This window comes from Aulonocara sp. 'chitande type north' Nkhata Bay, linkage group LG1, assembly GCF_057382095.1.
Source record: "Aulonocara sp. 'chitande type north' Nkhata Bay isolate Kocher_YH1m ecotype deep benthic linkage group LG1, A_spYH_male_GT1.1, whole genome shotgun sequence".
NCBI lineage: Eukaryota > Metazoa > Chordata > Actinopteri > Cichliformes > Cichlidae > Aulonocara > Aulonocara sp. 'chitande type north' Nkhata Bay.
This window is the reverse complement of record NC_141344.1, coordinates 25,018,448-25,039,209: the sequence shown is the minus strand read 5'-3', so window position 1 is coordinate 25,039,209 and position 20,762 is coordinate 25,018,448. Positions and strand designations below refer to the sequence as shown.

The 20,762-nt window shown below is 42.2% G+C and overlaps 1 protein-coding gene across 1 annotated transcript; it reads left to right on the top strand.

Moving 5' to 3' along the window:
• Positions 1–1,065: 1,065 nt before the first annotated feature.
• tmem255b (transmembrane protein 255B) lies at positions 1,066–19,802 on the top strand. The gene is made up of 10 exons (XM_086299065.1): positions 1,066–1,129; positions 1,285–1,584; positions 2,252–2,394; positions 2,513–2,575; positions 15,027–15,116; positions 16,021–16,101; positions 16,914–16,999; positions 17,638–17,797; positions 18,072–18,215; positions 18,521–19,802. The coding sequence occupies exons 2-10, from the start codon at positions 1,521–1,523 to the stop codon at positions 18,764–18,766; spliced, it is 1,077 nt and encodes a 358-aa protein (XP_086155191.1). The 5' UTR covers positions 1,066–1,129; positions 1,285–1,520; the 3' UTR covers positions 18,767–19,802.
• Positions 19,803–20,762: the final 960 nt, after the last annotated feature.

Sequence of the window (20,762 nt, the reverse complement as noted above, 5' to 3'; positions counted from 1 at the left end):
AAATCAGGATTTTGTGTTGTTGTTTTTTTCCTCCACTAATACACACAGCGACAAAGACATCAGGTAATAATAAATATTCATCCGGTCCTTACCGAGTTTAATTCAGTGACAGCAAGGAGCCCAAATCATCACCCCTCCACCTCCGTGCTTGACAGCTGGAGTGTTTGTTCTGTGTGGTTTTTATTCAACCCTGAGCTGTGCTGTCATGTTCCTTTTAGAGAGAAGACACTTTCTCCAAATAATCCATACTGTCATGAACTTTAACATAACACAACTACAAGTGCTGACCTTGGTGTGAATTTGCTGGTACATCCACTCCTGAGAAGGCCAACAGATGTCTTGAATGATTTCAACTCTCACTGTGGAATAATAGACTTTAAATTGTCTTGATGCATGCTCAATCATCCAGGTAAGTAAATCTCCAAACATTGATTCTGTTCATCCTGACGTCCAGATGAACAGTATCAACTTTTGGAGACTTTAAATTGTAAAGAATTGATAGTGTTATAGTTTTACACTATTTTACACACTACAGTTTAAGCACCAAATGGAAAAAACGAATACCTGCACATTATATCCTAACATGAAAAAGAGTACACAGTGATAAAGGTCTGATTTGTGGTACCTCAGCTTCCTCCCACGGTCCAAAGACACGCAGTTAGTGGAGTTATGTTAACTGGTGACTCTAAAGTGACTCTTGAGAGTGAATGGGTGTCTGTCTCCCTGTGTTAGCCCTGCGAGAGACTGGCGACCGTTCAGGGTGAAGCCCGCCTCTCTCGCCATATGGCAGCTGGGATAGGCTCTGAATTTAATAAGCTGGAAAAAAATGTTTGAGTCTTTGAACATATTTACCTTCATGAAAAATCTAATTTTAATGTCCTACATATGAGCTTATTTATATTTAACCGACAGGCAAACAGGATGGGCAACAATTTCCAGAACATCCCACGAAGTGTCCTCACCTCATAGGTGTGTTGCTAATTCCAATCTTAGCCGACGGAGGGCGCTGCAGTCCTATATTTCTTTTACATCTACAGCAAGTGCGCTGCATCCCGACCAGGTGTGATCCATCCGTCTGCAAACATCAACACTCAGCAAGCATACATCAAACCCTCTGTTGCATCACATCGTGCGTAAAGTTTGATCGTGTAATTACTTTCAGCATAAATCAAATCGGAGATATATATCGACTTATGTAAGATCAATAACTAAATAATTGATCACCGAGGTGAATACAGGAAGCTGATTGGCCTCTCTCTCTCTGTGTGTCGCTCTCCTTTTAAGGCTTCAAGTAAAGTTGAGCCCTCGTGAGCTCAGAGGCAGTCAGCTGTGATCAGACCCCACATCTGGACACTGAGTGGATTACAACAAGAAACCTGCGCGAACCTGCAGCCTCGAAGGGGATGAGGAGTCGGTTTTAAAGAGACAGAAAAGTCGAGAAATAAAACACTGCGAGAATCGCCTCCATCCTCCTGATCTGTCTCTTCGTTTCAGGGCAGATCCATCCTCGCAGAGTGAACATGCAGCAGCCCGAAACCCCGCAGATAAGTCGGCAAACTGCGCCTGAACCTCTGGATCCAACAGGTACACCTACAGTCACTTTCTCAGTCAACAGACCTGAAAATGTTACCTTTTAATTTATTTTATCTTAAAGGTTTTTATATTATTTTATCTTTTAGATTTATATATATATATATATATATATATATATATATATATATATATATATATATATATATATATATATATATATATATATATACATATAATCTTATTTATTCATCTAGGATTATTTGTCCAGGAAGCGTTTATGTGTAGTTAAATATCTGAGGAAAAGGTTGGATAACTCCTGCAGAGTTTAATTCTCAGATAAAAGGGACTTTATGTGAGACAAGTTCAGGAAAAAATAGATTTACTCACATAGTTTTATGCTTTTCCTTTTTTTAAATCCTGCTTTACTGCACTGTCATTTAATTTTCACTCTACTGTTCATTCATTGTTTTCCTTCTGTGTAATAAAAATTTCCTGAGCATGTCCTTCTAAAGAAAAACATCTCAAAAATGAGATGTGCTGCAAATGATAAACCTACAATAATAAAGAGACAAATGAAGGTGCCTTGACATTAACATGAGGCATTTCAGCTGCATGATTGCAACAGTCAGCAGTCTAAACCATCACAATCAGGCGAGTTGGGTGAAAGATGTTTCCTGAGTGTGTTTGAATGTAAAAGAGGTTTTCTGTCACCCTGCAGCTCAGTACCATCGTCGGAGGAGAACTGCTCTGTGGGTGACCATCTCTCTGCTCACTCTGGGTCTGCTGGTGCTGACCGTAGGTCTGATCTCGGCCACTCGCACCGACAACGTGCCGGTCGTTGGACTATACCCGGGCATAATAGTGAGTGGCGGTCACCTTTACTCAGTTAACGTGCTCTCAGTCATGAAACAGACATTTCTGCTCCTCTCTCAGACCCTTCACGTGTATACTCACAGTTTCTGCTTTCTGTGCCCTGCAGTTGAGTTTCGGAGCATTTCTGGGTATTGTTGGCATCCACCTGGTGGAAAACCGCAGACCTATGGTGAGTGTGCTCCTCTTGTCAGATTCAAATGCGGATGATGATTTCAGTTATTCTTGTCCTCCAACACCTGTTTGTCTCCATGTAGACCTCCATATTCTTAAATCAGACCTCAAATAATCAGAAACTTTAAAAAATAAACTGACTGGTTATAACATTTCTGGTTTGATATAGGTATAAGTTTTTACTCCCATAAAAAAAAATCCCTCAGATGAAGTGACCAATATCCATCCATCCATTTTCTTCCCCTTGTCCAATTCATGGTTACCAGAGGCAGGGTAAACTGGACAGGTCAACAAAAACAGAGTCAAAGTGTTTTCTATCCAATATTCACACCCTGTGAATGCATCAGGAGCAACTCAGAGTTCAGTATCTTGCCCAAGGGTACTCTGCCATGCACACTGTAGCAGCCAGGGATCAAACCACTAACCTACCTAATTAGCACACGACCTGCCCCACCTCCTAAACCACACCTCTATTTCAAGAAATGATATCTAGCACAGGTTTTTGGAGGATTTTCTGCATCACTGGCTGATTACAACCAAATTATTTGCATAAGGAGGAGCTGCAAGTGTACTTAAAATTATGGTGCATGTCTACATATATTTACCCTCAAACAGAAGCATCAGTTAATGTGTGTTTACATCACCACAGCCTTGTTGGGGGGTTTGCTCTCAGGTGATATCTTACATATGAGTGATTTATTCAGTGTATGGGAACATCTGGCTCAGTTATGTAAAATGTGAAGTTGGTCAGCTTCAGTCACATGCTGCTAGTTTGCACCGGTATGGCTTCATCACAGACATGTGGGTGAAGCAGGTGAAGCTGCACTGAAGCCTTTTTTTTTTGTGCGATTTCTGTCAGCTTTTTAATCTCCATCACACTCATCCTCTAAAAATGAGGCTTTGTTCCTGGAAAACAGGATATATATACATCACAAATTAAAGGATTATGTTACAAACTTTACAAATTCCCTAAACTGTTTTGTGGGAATTTGCTCTTATGAGCACGAAGCAAATCGGATTACTCACGGGAGGCCTAATGCATCCTCGGTCCTTGTGCCCGGGTTAGTGTGCGTGACAGGATTTGCGGTGAGAGGAAGTGAATATATTTTTCTCTGGACTTCAGTGACAAGAAGAGAAATTGGGTTAGTATTGGTCAGTTGCTGACAGCGCCCCTTTATTTGAGGCAGGGACACAGGTATTATATCCTCACAGTGGCTCTCTGTGCTCAAAGAAACGATCATGTTAAATGATTCAGGAGTGGTGATTACAGGTAGGCCTGTCTACAGAAAGATTAGAGCTTCTGAAAAACTCCACAGTACATAAAGTGGATTTCGAATGTGAATTAGGAGGTTTTAAAAATGGCCACAGCGCTGAGCTGTTTGTGTCGGCTGCCAACAAGGCCAACGCTGCCTCAAGACCAGCAGCAACCAGAAGCTGCGCTGTGACATTTAAGTCGGCCGGTCAGGATCACATTCACAGCACATGAAACCCAGCATGAGACTAAGTGTGTGACATCAGTGAGGTACCACTCCTCGTTTTTCACCTGCAAGTTTGTCCTGATTTTAACGCTCAGCTCATCCAGCTGTCGAGCTGAGGTCTGATTAGTTTTCTCAGCTGCTTCGCTGGTTAACAGAGGTTATTCGGGCTGGCATGCTGGATGTTGTAGCTCTGTAACCCTCACAGGGGAATTCCTCAGTATTTAAATTCAAAGCAGAGCCTTGGTAGTGACTGTCAGCCTTCAGTCTCTCTGAGGCTCCTCAAACTGAACAGCAAGAAAACTAAACTGTTCCTGCTCTGGAAAGTGCCGGACCTCCTCTTTGACGTCTCATCATTTTCCCGAGGTCAGCAGCCCATGTGTCATTCTGGACATCCTCACCATCAAAAATCAAATTCATCTCCAAATCTGCCTTTTTTTTACCCCCTGTTGATCTCCAATCAACCATCGATTTCAAATATTGCAACTAAAATCATTCATGCCTTCATCTCCTTCCTCCTCGACGGCGTCCTGTTTGCTTTCCCTTCCAGACCTCTGGACGAGCTGCAGCATGTTCTCACGGCGGCACATCTCGCCCCCACCCTTACGCCTGACTTAGACTTCTGAAATCTTTTTAGAGCCTAAATAAGCGGCTGGCGTTGTTGCCACTGTTGTTGTGGAGGTAAGAGAAGGAGGGCTCAGCTAAGTGCTTGTAAGATTAAAGCACTGTAATCCAGTCGGGGGCGTGAAATTATGGCCCCACAGGCATAAAAATATTTCACATTTCAGTGTGCTGCGTGTGGAAAAGTGCGTAAGTTGATAAAGCTAGCTGAATGTAGGCTGATTGGATCCTGGTCTAGATTACTGAATGGCAACGGTGATAAATGACCCTTTGTCATGTTTGGTTTCTGAGAGACTCGGTATGATAAGGGTGTTTTCAAACCACAGAAGGTGTCGAAGCTAAAGCAAATATTTGATTACACAGGGTTTTCTTATTAATGGAGGAGTACGGGCGTGGTTGATGACGGGTGTATTAAAGCTGCATTTGAGATGAGGGCATCGGATTTTGTAAAGACATTGCTTCTGCGTTTGGATGTGTCCTTTTATTTCATTTCTTTGGTTTTTTCTGGTGCGTGAAGGAGCTCCTGTCTAATCAGGGTGCAAATAAAGATAAAGGTTTTGTAGATAGGAGGTGAGGAAATCTGCCCCCCTCGCTGTAGTATAACAAACAATGAATTTAGCAAGAAGCAAACGATCCAACAGACTTTGTGAGTGAGTGAATGGGTGTATGACGCACTCAATTAGGCCTCCGGGTCATCAGGTCTCAGGTAAACGTTTGGCTATAGCAGCCGTATTTGTCAAATGATCGTGTGCTAAAGGGAAGTGAGTTAGATTCAAGTAAACTGTGTCCTAAAACAGATCGATTCTTTTTTCCTGTCCCTGAATGACTGCACCTGAATTTCTGTGTGTTTGTGTGTCTGTGCTGTGAATTTTTCATGTGTTGTCCAGGTGTCGTGGACCTGGTCAGATCACATTGGCTCTGCAGTGTATCGTATCTGATCTGGTCTACCAAGATATCCTTGTGCTTGTTCACATATGTAAAGAAATGTAGCATCTGTGTGTGTGTGTGTGTGTGTGTGTGTGTGTGTGTGTGTTTGCATGTGTGTTTACGGCCCACAGGGTCCAGTATAAACCTGCTTTTAAAATCTTTATAAAGATCTGCAGTCCTCGTTGTTTCAGTTCTCAGACTGTGTGGATTTAAATGTGTGGACAGCAGGAAAGACACCGAAAGCTGCCGTCTCTGTCTCTCTGGCATCACTCCCAGCTCTGTGCTTTAAACTTTAATGGTGTGATCGCTGGTCTACGGTGTCTCTTATAAGGCATACGTGGCACGGCTCTCACGTAGGTATCTTCTTCCCTCTTGCATCTGAGGCTTGTCCTGTAACACGAGAGCTGGCTCGCAGAGCGAGGCCGCTCATTAAAGAACAACTAACTGTGCCACAATGCCGCGGACACCTGAGAGCACCGGAGCCTGCCTCGCTTCCTGGGTTGGCCAACGCTTTTGGTCCTTTGACTTCATACAACAGCAGATGAAGATTTTGATGTGGTTTGAAGAGAAGTGATAAGCTCATCTACTGCAGTCAAACAGAAGTTTCCTGTTTGAATGAAGGTTTGTAAAATCAAATCAAATCAATTCAAATTCAAATTCAAATTTTTATTTGTCACGTACACAGTCATACACAGTACGATATGTAGTGAAATGCTTGGACAACTGCTCGTGACCTAAAGAGAACAAAAAAGGAAAAGGCTATGAATAAGATAGGAAATAAATATGAAAAATTAAAAAGGGTAAATTTAACTAAGAAGGAATAAAATATAAATTAAGGTTAAAAATGAAATAACTGTACAACACAAATTAGAATGAAGGGTAAATTTAACTGGGAAGAATAAGATAAAATATATAAATTAAAGTTGAAAATAAAATAACTGTACAACAAAATACACAATATAGAACTATATAAGAATGTATGAAGAAATCTAAATATAAATAAATATATACACAATAACAGCAGCTGTACAAGTATTAACCGGAAATGAAGAATATAGTGACCAGTGTTGTGCAAAACCAAAGTCCAGAAAGTCCAGTGTGTGTGTAAGAACCATATGTGTGGGTCAGTACTGTGTGGTGGTGTGATTGAGAGACCGTATCGCCTGCGGGAAGAAGCTCCTCCTCAGTCTCTCTGTGTTGGTCTTCAGGGAGCGGAATCGCTTTCCTGACCTCAACAGAGAGAACAGTCCATTGTTGGGATGGCTGAGGTCCTTCACGATCTTCCTGGCCTTGGTCCAGCACCGCCTGCTGTAGATTGAGTGCAGGTCAGGGAGCTCGGAGCGGATGGTGCGCTCAGCTGACCGCACAACCCTCTGTAGAGCTCGTCTGTCCTGCATGGTGCTGTTCCCGAACCAGGTTAAGATGTTTCCCGCCAGGATGCTCTCTATGGTGCACGAGTAAAAGTTCCTGAGCACCTTGGAGGGCAGTTGGAAGTCTCTCAAGCGTCTGAGGTGGTAGAGACGCTGTCGGGCCTTTTTCACCACGGTGTTGATGTGACAGGACCATGACAGGTCCTGCGTGATGTGAACTCCGAGGTATTTGAAGCTGTCCACTCTCTCCACTGGGCACTCGTTGATGACGGGGGTCTGGTAGTTCCTCTCCTGCTTAGTGCTGAAGTCCACTATCAGCTCCTTTGTCTTACTGACGTTTAGAAGGAGGTTGTTCCTCTGGCACCAGTTCTCCAGATTCCTAATCTCCTTCAGGTAGGCCGTCTCGTTGTTATCAGAGATCAGGCCCACCCAAATCAAAGCAGCTAAAATGAAATTTTATAGCAGTTTTTATGCACATTAGAATTCTCAGGTGAGGTTGACATACTAAATAAAAATAACAACAAATGATAAGTGGTAAAAGTGACCAAAAAAGTATTATATAGAAAATACACAGACCTATGCCTGCTTAACTTTCTTTAATGCAAGTATCTATTAAGCCAATCTCGTGGTAGAAACTCAAAGCATTTAGGCATGTAGACATGATCAAGATGACCTAGTGAAGTTCTACAGCTGCAGCAGACAACACTGGGTGGTCCTGTCAGATAAAATGAACAAGGCCCACCAAAGTTGGACAACAGAGGATTGGAAAAAAATTGCCTGGTCTGTCTGAGTCTCAATTTCTTTTTCAACATTCAGATGGAAAAGTCAGAATTTTGCATAAACAGCATGAAAGCAGGGATCCACCCTGCCTCGTATCAGCAGTTCTGGCTGCTAGGGCAAATTTTCATGGCACATTTTGGGCCCCTGAGCTCAAAATGAGCATTGCTTAAACGTTACAGCCTACCTGACATGGCCATCCCTTTGTGAGCACAGTGTACCCATCTTCTGCTTCCACCAGGATAACACGCTGTGTTGTAGAGCTCACATTAGCTCAAACTGATTTCTTGAACATCACAATGAGTTCACTGGACTCAAATGGCCTCCACAGTCACCAGATCTCGGTCCAATAGAGCAGCGGTCCTCAACCCCCGGGCCTCGGACCGGTCCGTGAGTCGTTTGGTACCGGGCCGCGAGAGTTGAGACTCAGGTGTGAAATGTATGGTTTTCAGGGGTTTTATCGGTTTTCAGCGTTATTTTGTTATCGTTTTTATCGTTAACTCGGTTTTCCTGGGTCTTTTCACGTGTGTTATGAATAAATCTTCTTTTTTTCGGTACCGGTACTAGTTTTATTTTGTTGTATTTATCCGCGACACCTCAAAGGCCGGTCGGTGAAAATATTGTCAGGCATAAACCGGTCCGTGGCACAAAAAAGGTTGGGGACCGCTGCAATAGAGCAGCTTTAGGATGTGGTGGAATGTGAGATTCCCATCATAGATGTGCAGCTGACACACTTGCAGCAACTTTGTGATGCTGAGATGTTGACATGGACCAAAATCTCAGAGGAATGTTTCTAGCAAACTTTGAAACTTCCATGTCAAAATTTGGAAAATTAGACAAGGACACAGAGCTGTCTGTGGTTTTGTGAGGAAGGGCAAAAACAGCTAAATCAAACATGCACAGCTAACTGCTTTATCACAGAATAAAGACAACAATAAAACAACAGCAGTGAGACGAGCAAATTACAGAATATCTATGAGGCAAAGAAAGAACAAATATTAAAAAACACTAAGTGAATATAAAAGGCTCACACAATATAAACATGTGTGTCTTTATTTATTTATGTAGCTGAGAATCTGCTATAGTCTACATTAGGACCTTTTCGGACTCATCTTTAAAAATGTGGCAAAAAGCCACCTGGTTGGAGGTCTGACACTTTGGGTGCAATAAACGCACATACTTTTCCGGTTTTCCAGTTTTGAAGGTTGATCTTCCCACCCCTGTTAGTGTCTGACTGACCTCACCTGTGCCTTCTTTCCCTGTTCATTTTATGCGTCTTCTCTCCCGTTTCTGTCCAACTGTTGATCCCTTTTCCTCGTGATCTAATTCAAAGTAAGCTAAAGGGAAAGCTCTCTCTGTCTATTTGTTGAATAAAGCTTTACAAATGTTAATGACTCGTCCAGCCACGTTTCATTTTGTCCTTTGTGACGGACTGTGAAGCGTGAAAATCTGTCTGTAAAAAAACCCTCCACTTCTATCTGCTCTCACACATCCAGTGTGATAACAGGCTTCACTGCCCTCAGACCCTGTAATGTTTCTTTATGACCACACGCTTCACGTGGCTCGTGTTCGTTACCCCGGTGGCCTCTCCCATAGGCACTGCCGGTATCTCACACGCTGCCGTCCTCATGGTCACCTTGCAGCTTCCGAGAGAGGAGCGGCGGGCCTTTAAAGGGTCGTATTTTACCCAACTGGCCGGGGGACGATTGCTTCTTAATAGCGGTGTGTTCAGCTGGTGACATGATAGCACACTGGACCACTGAGCAGGGGAGGAAGTCCTTGCAGAGGTCAGCAACTTTGCTTACATAACCTGATAGGTATCTTTACCCAGGTTGTAAAATTCCTCATTTTATGTTATTAGTGTGTGAGTGTGTGTGTGTGTGTGTGTGTGTGTGTGTGGGGGGGGGTTCCTCTCTGTGTTTCTTTCTTCTTCTTTTTTCCCTGTCCTGTCCAGCAGTTTAGCAATCAGAAGGCCAGAAAATGCCAAACAGATTTACTTTCACAAGTTGAGCGTAATGGCATTCGCTATAATGGTCCACTTGATAGCTCTATTTTATTGGGACTTTATTTGGATTTTTTACTTTGGATTGTTACAACCACAATGGACAAGACCAGGGGATATGAAAGAAAGAGAAGCTGGAAGGAAAGTTAATAGAAAGACAGGGAGAGAAAAATAGAGGAGAAGAAGAAGATGAGAGAGAGAAAACACTGAGAATCTGCTTCAAACAGCAGAGAAACCACGGCAACAACCAACATAAATAACAATGACATTGTTACTGAGAAGCACACAGTACTAATAATACAAGATATTTTTAGAGGCAGCAGCAGCCCAAGATAGTGTGTGTCTGGGTACCGGTATACGTTAGCACTTGTGTTCATGAGGTTTCTCCATGTAAGTGTCTAACAGTGGGTGTGGGAAGCCACAGCCCCGCCCTCCAGGACCTGAGGAAGGCATGGAGGGGACCTACACCTAGCAAACCTCCAGACGCCCCAAGCCCTTACCCCCTCTATATTGGTTAATGCTAAGATTATTTTTATTTTTCCAGTTCATGAGGTCTTCTTAGAAATGCATAAGGCGGACTGTGTTCATCTCCATAATGACATCATCTAAGTCGCCAGAAAAGCAAACTGAAGGGGAGGCTGGAGCACTTTGATGGGTTTCACATATCCAGCACCAAAACATGAACAGGTGGACGGAACCAAAGAGCACGGATGTAATTGTCAGGTGTTTTCCCTTGACAGCGTGAGCAGGTGTTAGATGACATAAAACCCATCATGAACATCCATCGACCTGTGTAGTGCACTCTGTTCGTGATTTTGTATTGTATTAATTGGAGACTGGGATTTCTAGTCATTTAAAGACTCAGTCATTTTTTTTAAAACTCCCACCATGCTGTCAATGATGCTGTCCTGAGATGTATTGTAGCCTGTTGGCTAAGATGAAGTGGTGAAAGTTAGGCAGACCTTGTCCTCCTCTATCCTTGGTCTTCTGTAGTGTTTTTAAGCTAATACATGGGGCTTCATCTTTCCAAAGGGTGAAGGTTTACTCTGGATCATTGAGGATAAATGACTGATTCTTGGCAAAACCATTATTTTTATTGAAACGACCCTTCCCATGAGTGATATGGGTAGTGACTTCCATCTAGCTAGATCGTATTTGACTTTCTTTAAAAGTGGGATGTGGTTTAATTTAGCTAAATCTGTGAGCTTAGAATAAACAATAGCTAAATATTTAACTGGGTTTAGTTCTAGCTGTACTGAGCCTGTTCATTTCTTCAAATAGTCCAGTCTGACCAAGTTGATTGCCCCCAAAAACAAGTAATCTAGGCATCCTCGTCTGGAGCCAGCTCCATGCACATTCGATGTAACAAACCATAGTTTTGTGTGTGTGTGTGTGTGTGTGTGTGTGTGTGTGTGTGTGTGTGTGTGTGTGGCTATGCAATGAATGAATGAAAAAATAACTGATGTCCATCAGGTGAAAGAAGGTGTGGAACCGGAGATTGGGCAGGTAGTGTATTCACTCTATAGAGTAACTGTACTGTTGATAATGTACAGGGAGTGCAGAATTATTAGGCAAATGAGTATTTTGTCCACATCATCCTCTTCATGCATGTTGTCTTACTCCAAGCTGTATAGGCTCAAAAGCCTACTACCAATTAAGCATATTAGGTGATGTGCATCTCTGTAATGAGAAGGGGTGTGGTCTAATGACATCAACACCCTATATCAGGTGTGCATAATCATTAGGCAACTTCCTTTCCTTTGGCAAAATGGGTCAAAAGAAGGACTTGACAGGCTCAGAAAAGTCAAAAATAGTGAGATATCTTGCAGAGGGATGCAGCAGTCTCAAAATTGCAAAGCTTCTGAAGCGTGATCATCGAACAATCAAGCGTTTCATTCAAAATAGTCAACAGGGTCGCAAGAAGTGTGTGGAAAAACCAAGGCGCAAAATAACTGCCCATGAACTGAGAAAAGTCAAGCGTGCAGCTGCCAAGATGCCACTTGCCACCAGTTTGGCCATATTTCAGAGCTGCAACATCACTGGAGTGCCCAAAAGCACAAGGTGTGCAATACTCAGAGACATGGCCAAGGTAAGAAAGGCTGAAAGACGACCACCACTGAACAAGACACACAAGCTGAAACGTCAAGACTGGGCCAAGAAATATCTCGAGACTGGTTTTTCTAAAGTTTTATGGACTGATGAAATGAGAGTGAGTCTTGATGGGCCAGATGGATGGGCCCGTGGCTGGATTGGTAAAGGGCAGAGAGCTCCAGTCCGACTCAGACGCCAGCAAGGTGGAGGTGGAGTACTGGTTTGGGCTGGTATCATCAAAGATGAGCTTGTGGGGCCTTTTCGGGTTGAGGATGGAGTCAAGCTCAACTCCCAGTCCTACTGCCAGTTTCTGGAAGACACCTTCTTCAAGCAGTGGTACAGGAAGAAGTCTGCATCCTTCAAGAAAAACATGATTTTCATGCAGGACAATGCTCCATCACACGCGTCCAAGTACTCCACAGCGTGGCTGGCAAGAAAGGGTATAAAAGAAGAAAAACTAATGACATGGCCTCCTTGTTCACCTGATCTGGACCCCATTGAGAACCTGTGGTCCATCATCAAATATGAGATTTACAAGGAGGGAAAACAGTACACCTCTCTGAACAGTGTCTGGGAGGCTGTGGTTGCTGCTGCACGTAATGTTGATGGTGAACAGATCAAAACACTGACAGAATCCATGGATGGCAGGCTTTTGAGTGTCCTTGCAAAGAAAGGTGGCTATATTGGTCGCTGATTTGTTTTTGTTTTGTTTTTGAATGTCAGAAATGTATATTTGTGAATGTGGAGATGTTATATTGGTTTCACTGGTAAAAATAAATGATTGAAATGGGTATATATTTGTTTTTTGTTAAGTTGCCTAATAATTATGCACAGTAATAGTCACCTGCACACACAGATATCCCCCTAAAATAGCTAAAACTAAAAACAAACTAAAAACTACTTCCACAAACATTCAGCTTTGATATTAATGAGTGTTTTGGGTTCATTGAGAACATGGTTGTTGTTCAATAATAAAATTATTCCTCAAAAATACAACTTGCCTAATAATTCTGCACTCGCTGTAGATCAGCTCTTCCCAAACATTGTGTAAATGAACGAGGATTAGAGAAAAGGCTCAACGTTCTGAGCACTATCAGAATAAATCTTACAGAGGTGCTTGACGCGCCTTTGACTGTTTTCATGTAGAATTTAAAAAAAACTGCTTTAAAATGTAGCAGATTAAATTCAGAGATACGGTAATGAAGTAAATTACTTCACACTTTACAGTTGCATGTCAGTAAAAGGATTCGACTGAATTACTTTCCCATCTTTTTAATGTTTCTTCCCCAAAGCGGCTCCTGAGAGTAGAAAACCATCTACAGTATGCCGCGTGTCTTTAATCTTTTACACTATTTGATTTTTCAGTATCAGGGGAGGTTTGGGTGGCATGGATATTTTATGCGCTGGCAGCTGGTGCTAAGGTAATGTGAAGTAATGCAGTTGTCAGGCTCTATTGTCTCTGCCGTTGGCCTCATCTCCCACTTGCAGCCCATAAAAGCGGAGCCATTTAAACCGCTAATGAAGCAGAGAGTCTGGACCAGTGGCAGATAAAACCCACCCAGAAAAGCTTATATTCTCAGCCTGCCTCTTATTTCACTTTGCTCAGGAAAAGCTCAGAATTAATATGCCTTCGTATCCATTTTTCCCCAAATAAACGGGACAGTGTAATCATCCGCAAACCTGTTTTGCTAAAAAAGTTTGATGATTTATGGAAAAGAAAGAACACAAAACAACATCCTGTTTTAATACCTGGAGCTGATTGTTGTGACCATCACGATCTACAGGGTCCAAGTTACAGACCCCATACTTGTTTCTGTGGTTGTGAAAGGTTCCTCCTCTAACGATTCCTTCATTTAGATCCAGCCTCAGTTTTCAGTTCATAAATCTGCTGCGATTGTGATCAGCTAACCTCTGGATCAGCTTGCACGTTCATCCCAATGAATGTTGTCTCAGCAGCTTTAAAGCTAACGCTAGCGTGTTCACCCTGAACTGGGTGAACAAAGAAATGGCCGTTTTTATAGAAGTGGTCCCCCCACCAACTGTTTCCATTTTCTTCTGTCATTTTCTAAATGCAAATTCAATCTTTTTCAAACTAACAGACAAGCTAGCAAAGATCCCCTTTTACATAGTCTTTAGACATGTTTTTACTAGCAGCCTGTCATAAAAACACACAGTTTGTTCTGATTTCCTTAAACTGAATCTATAAAAAAAAATGTTCACAGGCATAAATAGTATTTTTGTGCCAACAAGATGACTTCTAAAGTGCGACTAACCAAAAACTGAACAATTGGAAGACAAAAGACGGCGATCATAACAACTTCCAGCTTGTTAGAACTGCACAAACTATATTTTATATTCATTTATATACTGTTTTTCCATCTATGTCTGTACTTGTTGCCCTCTGTAAAACAGTAAGCCACTGATGCCAGATTATAATAAGCTACAAAAATATTTTTATTTTTTTCTTGCTTTTTGGTCTCAAACTACAACTACCAGAGAGAGAGAGAAACTGTGTTTCTGTGCAGGAGGTTCAGTCCTGGAGGAGCGATTGAACAGACAGTAACCAATGCTCGATGATAAAGTTTATGATCAGACATCTGTGATCAGCCAGCTGGGTCTGCTGGGCTGTGTGCGTGTGTGATATTAGAAAATGATTTTATCTAACAGAAGAAGCCTTATAGGAGACCCACGTGTGCGCTGCATTGTTCAGTTTGTCTGAGAAGTACAAATTTGAGTTTAGGATTCGGCTTTGTTTTCTGATGGTTAATTAGGGGAAGCATTATGTCAATTTGATGTCCTCACAAAGATGTGAAGACGAATATGTGTGTGTGTCTGCGTGTGTGGGAGAATTGGACTGACCTTGCTCTGTCCTGCGTGTTGCTTCTTCGCCTGTAAATCAGCCACAAAGCTCCTCTGTGCTGGCAGAGCGAGAGTCTCTACATTGCCTTTATTGCCCTGCAGTCAATCAGCAGACATGCCAAGCTTAAATATGTGTGTGTGTCTGTGTGTTGAGTTTATAAAATCTTGTTTTTGCTTTTATTTAGATATACATGCATGCAAATAACACAAAAACACAAGCTGCACCTGCTCTGATAGTTTTGTTTTTGACTTACTTCTTATTTCTGTTTTACTAAATCGTGTCTCGTGACTCTCCTCTGTGCTTTCCTCCCTTCGCTTCTCTTTAAGCTGGTGTCCTCGATAATCTTCATCAGTGTCGGAGTCATCGTTGCCTGCTTCTGTGCCATCGTCGATGGGATAATTGCTTCAGACTTTATTGTAAGTATCACTTGTATTTGACATAAACTCAAGCAGGCATCCTCACAGACGGGGTTTAACCACACATGCTGAGATCAAAAGGTCAGATCAAGAAACGTGTGGGTGCAAGGTAGACCAACTAATCTCACCCTGCAGCGAGCTGCTGTGCGACATGAAAAGCTGTCAAACTTTCAGGATACCAGGCCTGATTAAATTCTTTGTGTCACAGAAACTTTGATGACAACAATAAATCAGCTGGGATGTGATCACCACACACTCTCACAGGTTAAATCAGAGTGTAGAGTTTAGCTTGTGTGCATTTTGGTAACACTTCACAACTAAAGGTGTAATTTCAATGTATTTTATTTGAAATTACATTGTAATTATATTTGCCTACACCTGTTTAAAGGTAGAAACACTAGAACAACAGAGTAACCAGTCAGGTTTTTATAGGAAACAAAGAAGTAACTACATAGAATTACATTAAATAGAAATGTTCTTCCTCACCAACTGTGATCATCCTAATTACATTTTAATTTCAAATAAAACACATTTAAATTCCATTCATTTACAGGGGAATTATCCCCTTTTATAAAGTATTTCTCGCAGTTATTTGTGTAAGGAGCCTCTACTTCCTAATGAGAGTTTCAAAGCTGGACCCCGTCCCCGTTATCGATCCCCGGGTGCTTATCAGACCTCTGCAGATATATTCATTTTGTGATCTCATGACTGTAAAAGTCACATTTATTGCACAGTCAAGCTCTGGACAGTAAGAATGATTTTATTAGCCTTCACGTTGCATAAAGTTCAGTAAGGGTTTTATTGAACGAGGTGGGTTTTGTGCACCGGGTAGACCGGACGGTGCGCTGCAGCAGGGTTGCGGAGGATGTGATCAGGATGGATGTGTAACGGCTCTCTTTTTCAGGACATTACGCGTATGCAGAAGGGCATGTGTGACTTTCACCCCAGTGGATCTGGCTACGCCTACGACAGCTACTACACTGAGGTGATTCTGATATATGTGTAAACCCTGTGCCCCTCTTTCTGTCAGTGTGAAGAAGTTTAAATACACATTTAATAAAGTGTCATCTCAAGAGTGCGCCTCAGTTTTTCTACATGAGAAATAAACGCTGCTGTAGGCAATGAAGGAAATCTCCCAGCACAGCTCTCTGAGCTTAAAAAACACAAATAAATGTGTAAAAAATGTTTTCATAGCTCTTATTTACTTGATTTTTTTATTTACTTTACTGTGTACACGTGGTGAAATTCCTATAGCAGATAGTGAAAAAACAGCATTTATCTGTAATTCAAATGTTTATCTATTACTACATGACTTTGGTGTAGTATGAATGGAAGTGGGGGAGGTCTTCCTCAGTAGGACAAACTTATAAAAATACAATTAAAAATGTACGCCTACTTTCACATTTTCCAATAGTGACCAGATTAAAGTCTTTGCTGGGCCTGTTTTGAGCCCCCCAGCCTTATGTTTGACACCTCTGCTTTAAAGAATATACCACAGTACTGATTGTGTGCTCTGACAAACCTTTTAATGCTCAGTTTAAACTTTTGCAAAGGGTGCTGTGACACCTAGTGGTCAAATGATGTTACTACACAGATTTACTGGCTCACTGAAAGCAACAGCTTTCCGTCTCCCTCTGCAAATCAAATAAAAAGAACGTAGATGCTGTGGAAGCAATATGTTGACAACTTTGTGTGTGTGTGTGTTTGGTTATTGGTCCATGCAGTTCTTGTTTATCTGGTTTCTGCATCTGCATCTAACCCATCTCTCTCTAATTTATCCACTCTCTGGAGCTGCAGGTGATGTGCCACTCTTTTGAGAAGTCATGCAAGCTGAAAGTGAGGAGCAACACCTGCTACTGTTGCTACCTGTATAACTGCGAGAGGTGAGACAAACTCAAACTGCAGGTCTGCAGGCCATAACACAACACAGGTTTGTGTTAATTAACCATTTCTCTCCAGTTTAGTTTCAGAGGAGCTTTTCTGCAGGCCATGTTAGAATACCGGCCAACCACTTTTTTTTCTGTTTTCCAGTTATGAGCTTATAGTCTTCTAATAATAACATAGAGGCCAGAGAGCAGCAGGAAAATAGCATCCCAGACATGAGAAAGAGCTCAGAGAAACCCTGGAAATTTCAGCTCTTTCTTGTATGACAGCCAGCTCTTAAATCTTGGATATTTTAGCCTAACACACACACACACACACACACACACACACACACACACACACACACACACACACACACACACACACACAAGAGAAAGCGCTTTCAAAACATTCTCCCTGTGCCTTTGACCGCGTTACCACTCAGTCATAAGCCGATAAAAGGCTGTCTGGAAATAATAAAGCAAGAAAAAGTGATGGATGGTGTAGGAGACTCTTTGTTTTCTTGCCATCCTGGAAGGTTTGGGATAAAACAGTCTGGGATGTGAAATGGAAACTACAATAAGAGCCATAAAGCAGAACTTAAATAAGTTACACCTGCGATTTTCCTGCCATGTCACAACTTGTCCTTATCTTCCAGCCTGTACTCCTCACACTACTACGAGTTCACCGGGGTCAGCGGCTGCTGGGATGTGGTCCAGCTGTACCGCCTGATGTGGACCTCGGTGGTGCTCAACGTGATCGGCTTGTTCCTGGGCATCATCACCGCCGCCATCCTCGGCGCGTATAAGGATATCGTGGTGAGGAGTCCAAGAGGATTTAACTCACTCTGCCCCCACTCCCTCCCAAAAAAAACAGAAACCCAAAACTTTGAATTCAGAGAGTTTAGAAGCAGTCACATGCTATGATTGGCTACATGCTTATTTGGTTAAATAAACGCATCAACTTTGAGCAGTTTAAACTTCCTGATGTGTTCCTGCATCTGTGTAAATGTGTGTTAACCGGTTATTTTAACAGCAGCTTGTTTTTAGTGATCTCTTTACATAAAGCATGTTTTACCCTTTCCTCCAGCAGAAGCCTGCTCTTCAGATCGCTCCCAGCCCAACGCCAGCACCTCACATCCTGTACAACCCGACCCAGCACATGCTCACCTACCCCAACTTCTGTCCGTCTGGGCAGGCTCTGCCCGCCTACCCCAACTACCCAGTATCCATGCAGGTAGGAGCTGAGGCCAAAACTAAGAGTGAAATACAGGGAGATGCACTCGCTACTGAGTGTACATTCCTGCCTACTAGCACTCTAGTATCAAAACAGCTGGTGATGGAAGTGAACTAATGCCTGTTACACATGAGCTGAAAGCACAGCTGTAGCTCATAACAGAGTCGCAGCAGATGTTTTGCACTGGTTACGTATTTCTGATCGATGGCTCAGGACTGATCTTTGCTGATATTTGATATCTCTTTGGCTGAACTTCCACATGCCTTTGCAGCCAACCACTTCCTGTTTCTCCTCCTCTCCCACAGCATAACACCAACCACCAGGCACCTGCTACTCCCCAGATGCTCCCTCCTGGGGGAGGCCCTGTCTCCTCCCCCTCCTCCTGCCCGTCTGAGGAGAACCAGAGCCAGCTGCCCTCTCAGGTTCTCCCCCAGCCACAGCCTCAGGGAGCCACCCAGGACCCAGGAGGCTACATGCTGACCCCCAACGCTCCGGTGCTCTATGCATCCTCCTACAGCGCCTTTGAGAAACCTCCACCTTACGCCTGCTGAGACTTTAGACAAATATGGAGAGCGTGCTGCAAACACCTTCACCTGGTCAGACTGACTGTAGCACAAAACATTTCAGAGACAGAGATTTCAATGATTTAAATGCTGCGTTTCACGTGTGTCTAATAGGTTTCAAGTGAAGTCAGACAGAGATTTATGGTTATGTAGTGTTTAATATGTAGACATGAGTCCTTTTAATATGTAGCCATCAAAGGAAACTTGCTTATTCACTCAGTACCACACAGCTCTGAAGCTCTGCACGGCAGCAAAAAGACCAGAAATGAGGGAAAAGTACCAGCACCTCTGAATCTGCTCGATTATTAACAAGTTTTCTCTTAAAAAAGACAAAAATTGTGAAGTGAAAGTGAATAAGCAAAATTTCTCAAGATGTCAAAGATTCTTTTAAGCCTAAGACTGGCCTTTGGAGGGCTTCAAACTGAGTTTAAATACTGACTGTGGTCTGGTTTCTGTTCTAAGTTGCAAGTCGTCCTGTGTATCGTCTCATTATACTGTACAGTTCAAAGGGCTTTCCTGAGAGTAAATTATGTTCATGTAGCTGTTATTTAATTATGTTTGTGTGATTCATTTAATGTGCACTTTACAGTCGATATGACCTCTGAGTTAGTGATCGATGCATGGGACTGCTGGACCTGTAAAAAATGCATAGTAAGGGCTTTATATTGAAAAAAAACTTCACCTTTGAAGGAGTTCAACACTGACAAAAATACGTTTATTTGCTGTAATATCCGAGGCAGAGAGTCTGAAAAGGGGTCTTCAAAGACTTTGTGTAATGTCTGTCCTCCACTTTTCAAACAAATCCAGGCAAACGGGTTTCAGGTTTTCCTGTTTTGGCCTTCACTCATCGGAAAAGCAAATAAGTTTATTTTTTCCAAAATGTTGAACTTTTTTTCAGTGCTTCTGTTAGGTTTTTTTCACCTCAAAGGCAGACCGTGTAACTTCATAGTCTCATCATCTTGTTACATTCATAAGCAATAAAGCACAGCTCTGCATAACCCAGTGTGCTGCGCTGTAGTTCTGCTTTTTTCAGTGATATATTTGCTTGTAGTGACTGCTGTTATTAAACTGTAGAGTGAACCTACTGTGGTCATTCCCAGCTCCACTTTAGGTAGTTTAGCCATAATAACCCATGTTTTTAATATTCGAGGCCCAAATATAAATTTCTGAGTGGATTCTGAATGGAGCCACAAACTATATTGGAACTCTCTAATAAAGCTGACACAGCCTGTTAGGCATCAGTGTTTCTTCCAGGTATAAAATACTAAAAGATTTTAACACAAGTGACTATTTTGTAGTGGGCTGCAGTTACAGTTGTTTTTGTTTAATTTATCACATGATATTAAAAAAAAAAAAAAAAAAAAAAAAAACACCAAACCTATTTTTCTTACAAACAGGAGAATTGAAAGAGATGTTTAAGATTACTTTGAAGTAGACTAGCTACAGGTGAATGTTCATGTGATAAAGCAGGTTGTCTTCCAATCAGGAGATCATGGATTGATCTCAGGCTACTCCAGTCTGCATGCCAAAGTATCCATGGGTAAGATACTAAACCTCAGTTGCGAATGTTTGAAAGCACAGACAAAAGTGTCCCTTTATTTGTATTATTCCTTCCTCTTTTCCTCATGCCTGGTAGCTCCCTTGTCGATTATAACCATGTCTTCTCATTTCTACTCCTGTCCCTCCTGGTCATTTCAATCAAAACCTTTACATCTTCAGCTCTGTTACCTCCACCTCCTCTTTTTTCCCCCAGTGTCACTGTCTACAAACCAGACATCATAGCAGGCCTCACATAATTCAGTGATCAAAAAGTCCACTGCCCTCTACACATCTTCATTACCTCCACAGGTATGTCATCTGGACCATCTTCCACTCTTCATAGGTGCCCTGCCTTCATCCTCACTAATCATCTGCACTTTCTGATTCACTAACCTCCATCCATCCACTCTTTTCTTCATTCATGAGCTCCTTTAAAGTACTACTT

Excerpts from the sequence above, each read along its gene's own strand:
- tmem255b (XM_086299065.1), top strand. The coding sequence starts at position 1,521 with ATGCAGCAGCCCGAAACCCCGCAGATAAGTCGGCAAACTGCGCCTGAA. Across the intron at positions 2,395-2,512 it reads GACTATACCCGGGCATAATA|TTGAGTTTCGGAGCATTTCT; the intron begins GTGAGTGGCGGT and ends TGTGCCCTGCAG. Across the intron at positions 15,117-16,020 it reads TAATTGCTTCAGACTTTATT|GACATTACGCGTATGCAGAA; the intron begins GTAAGTATCACT and ends TCTCTTTTTCAG.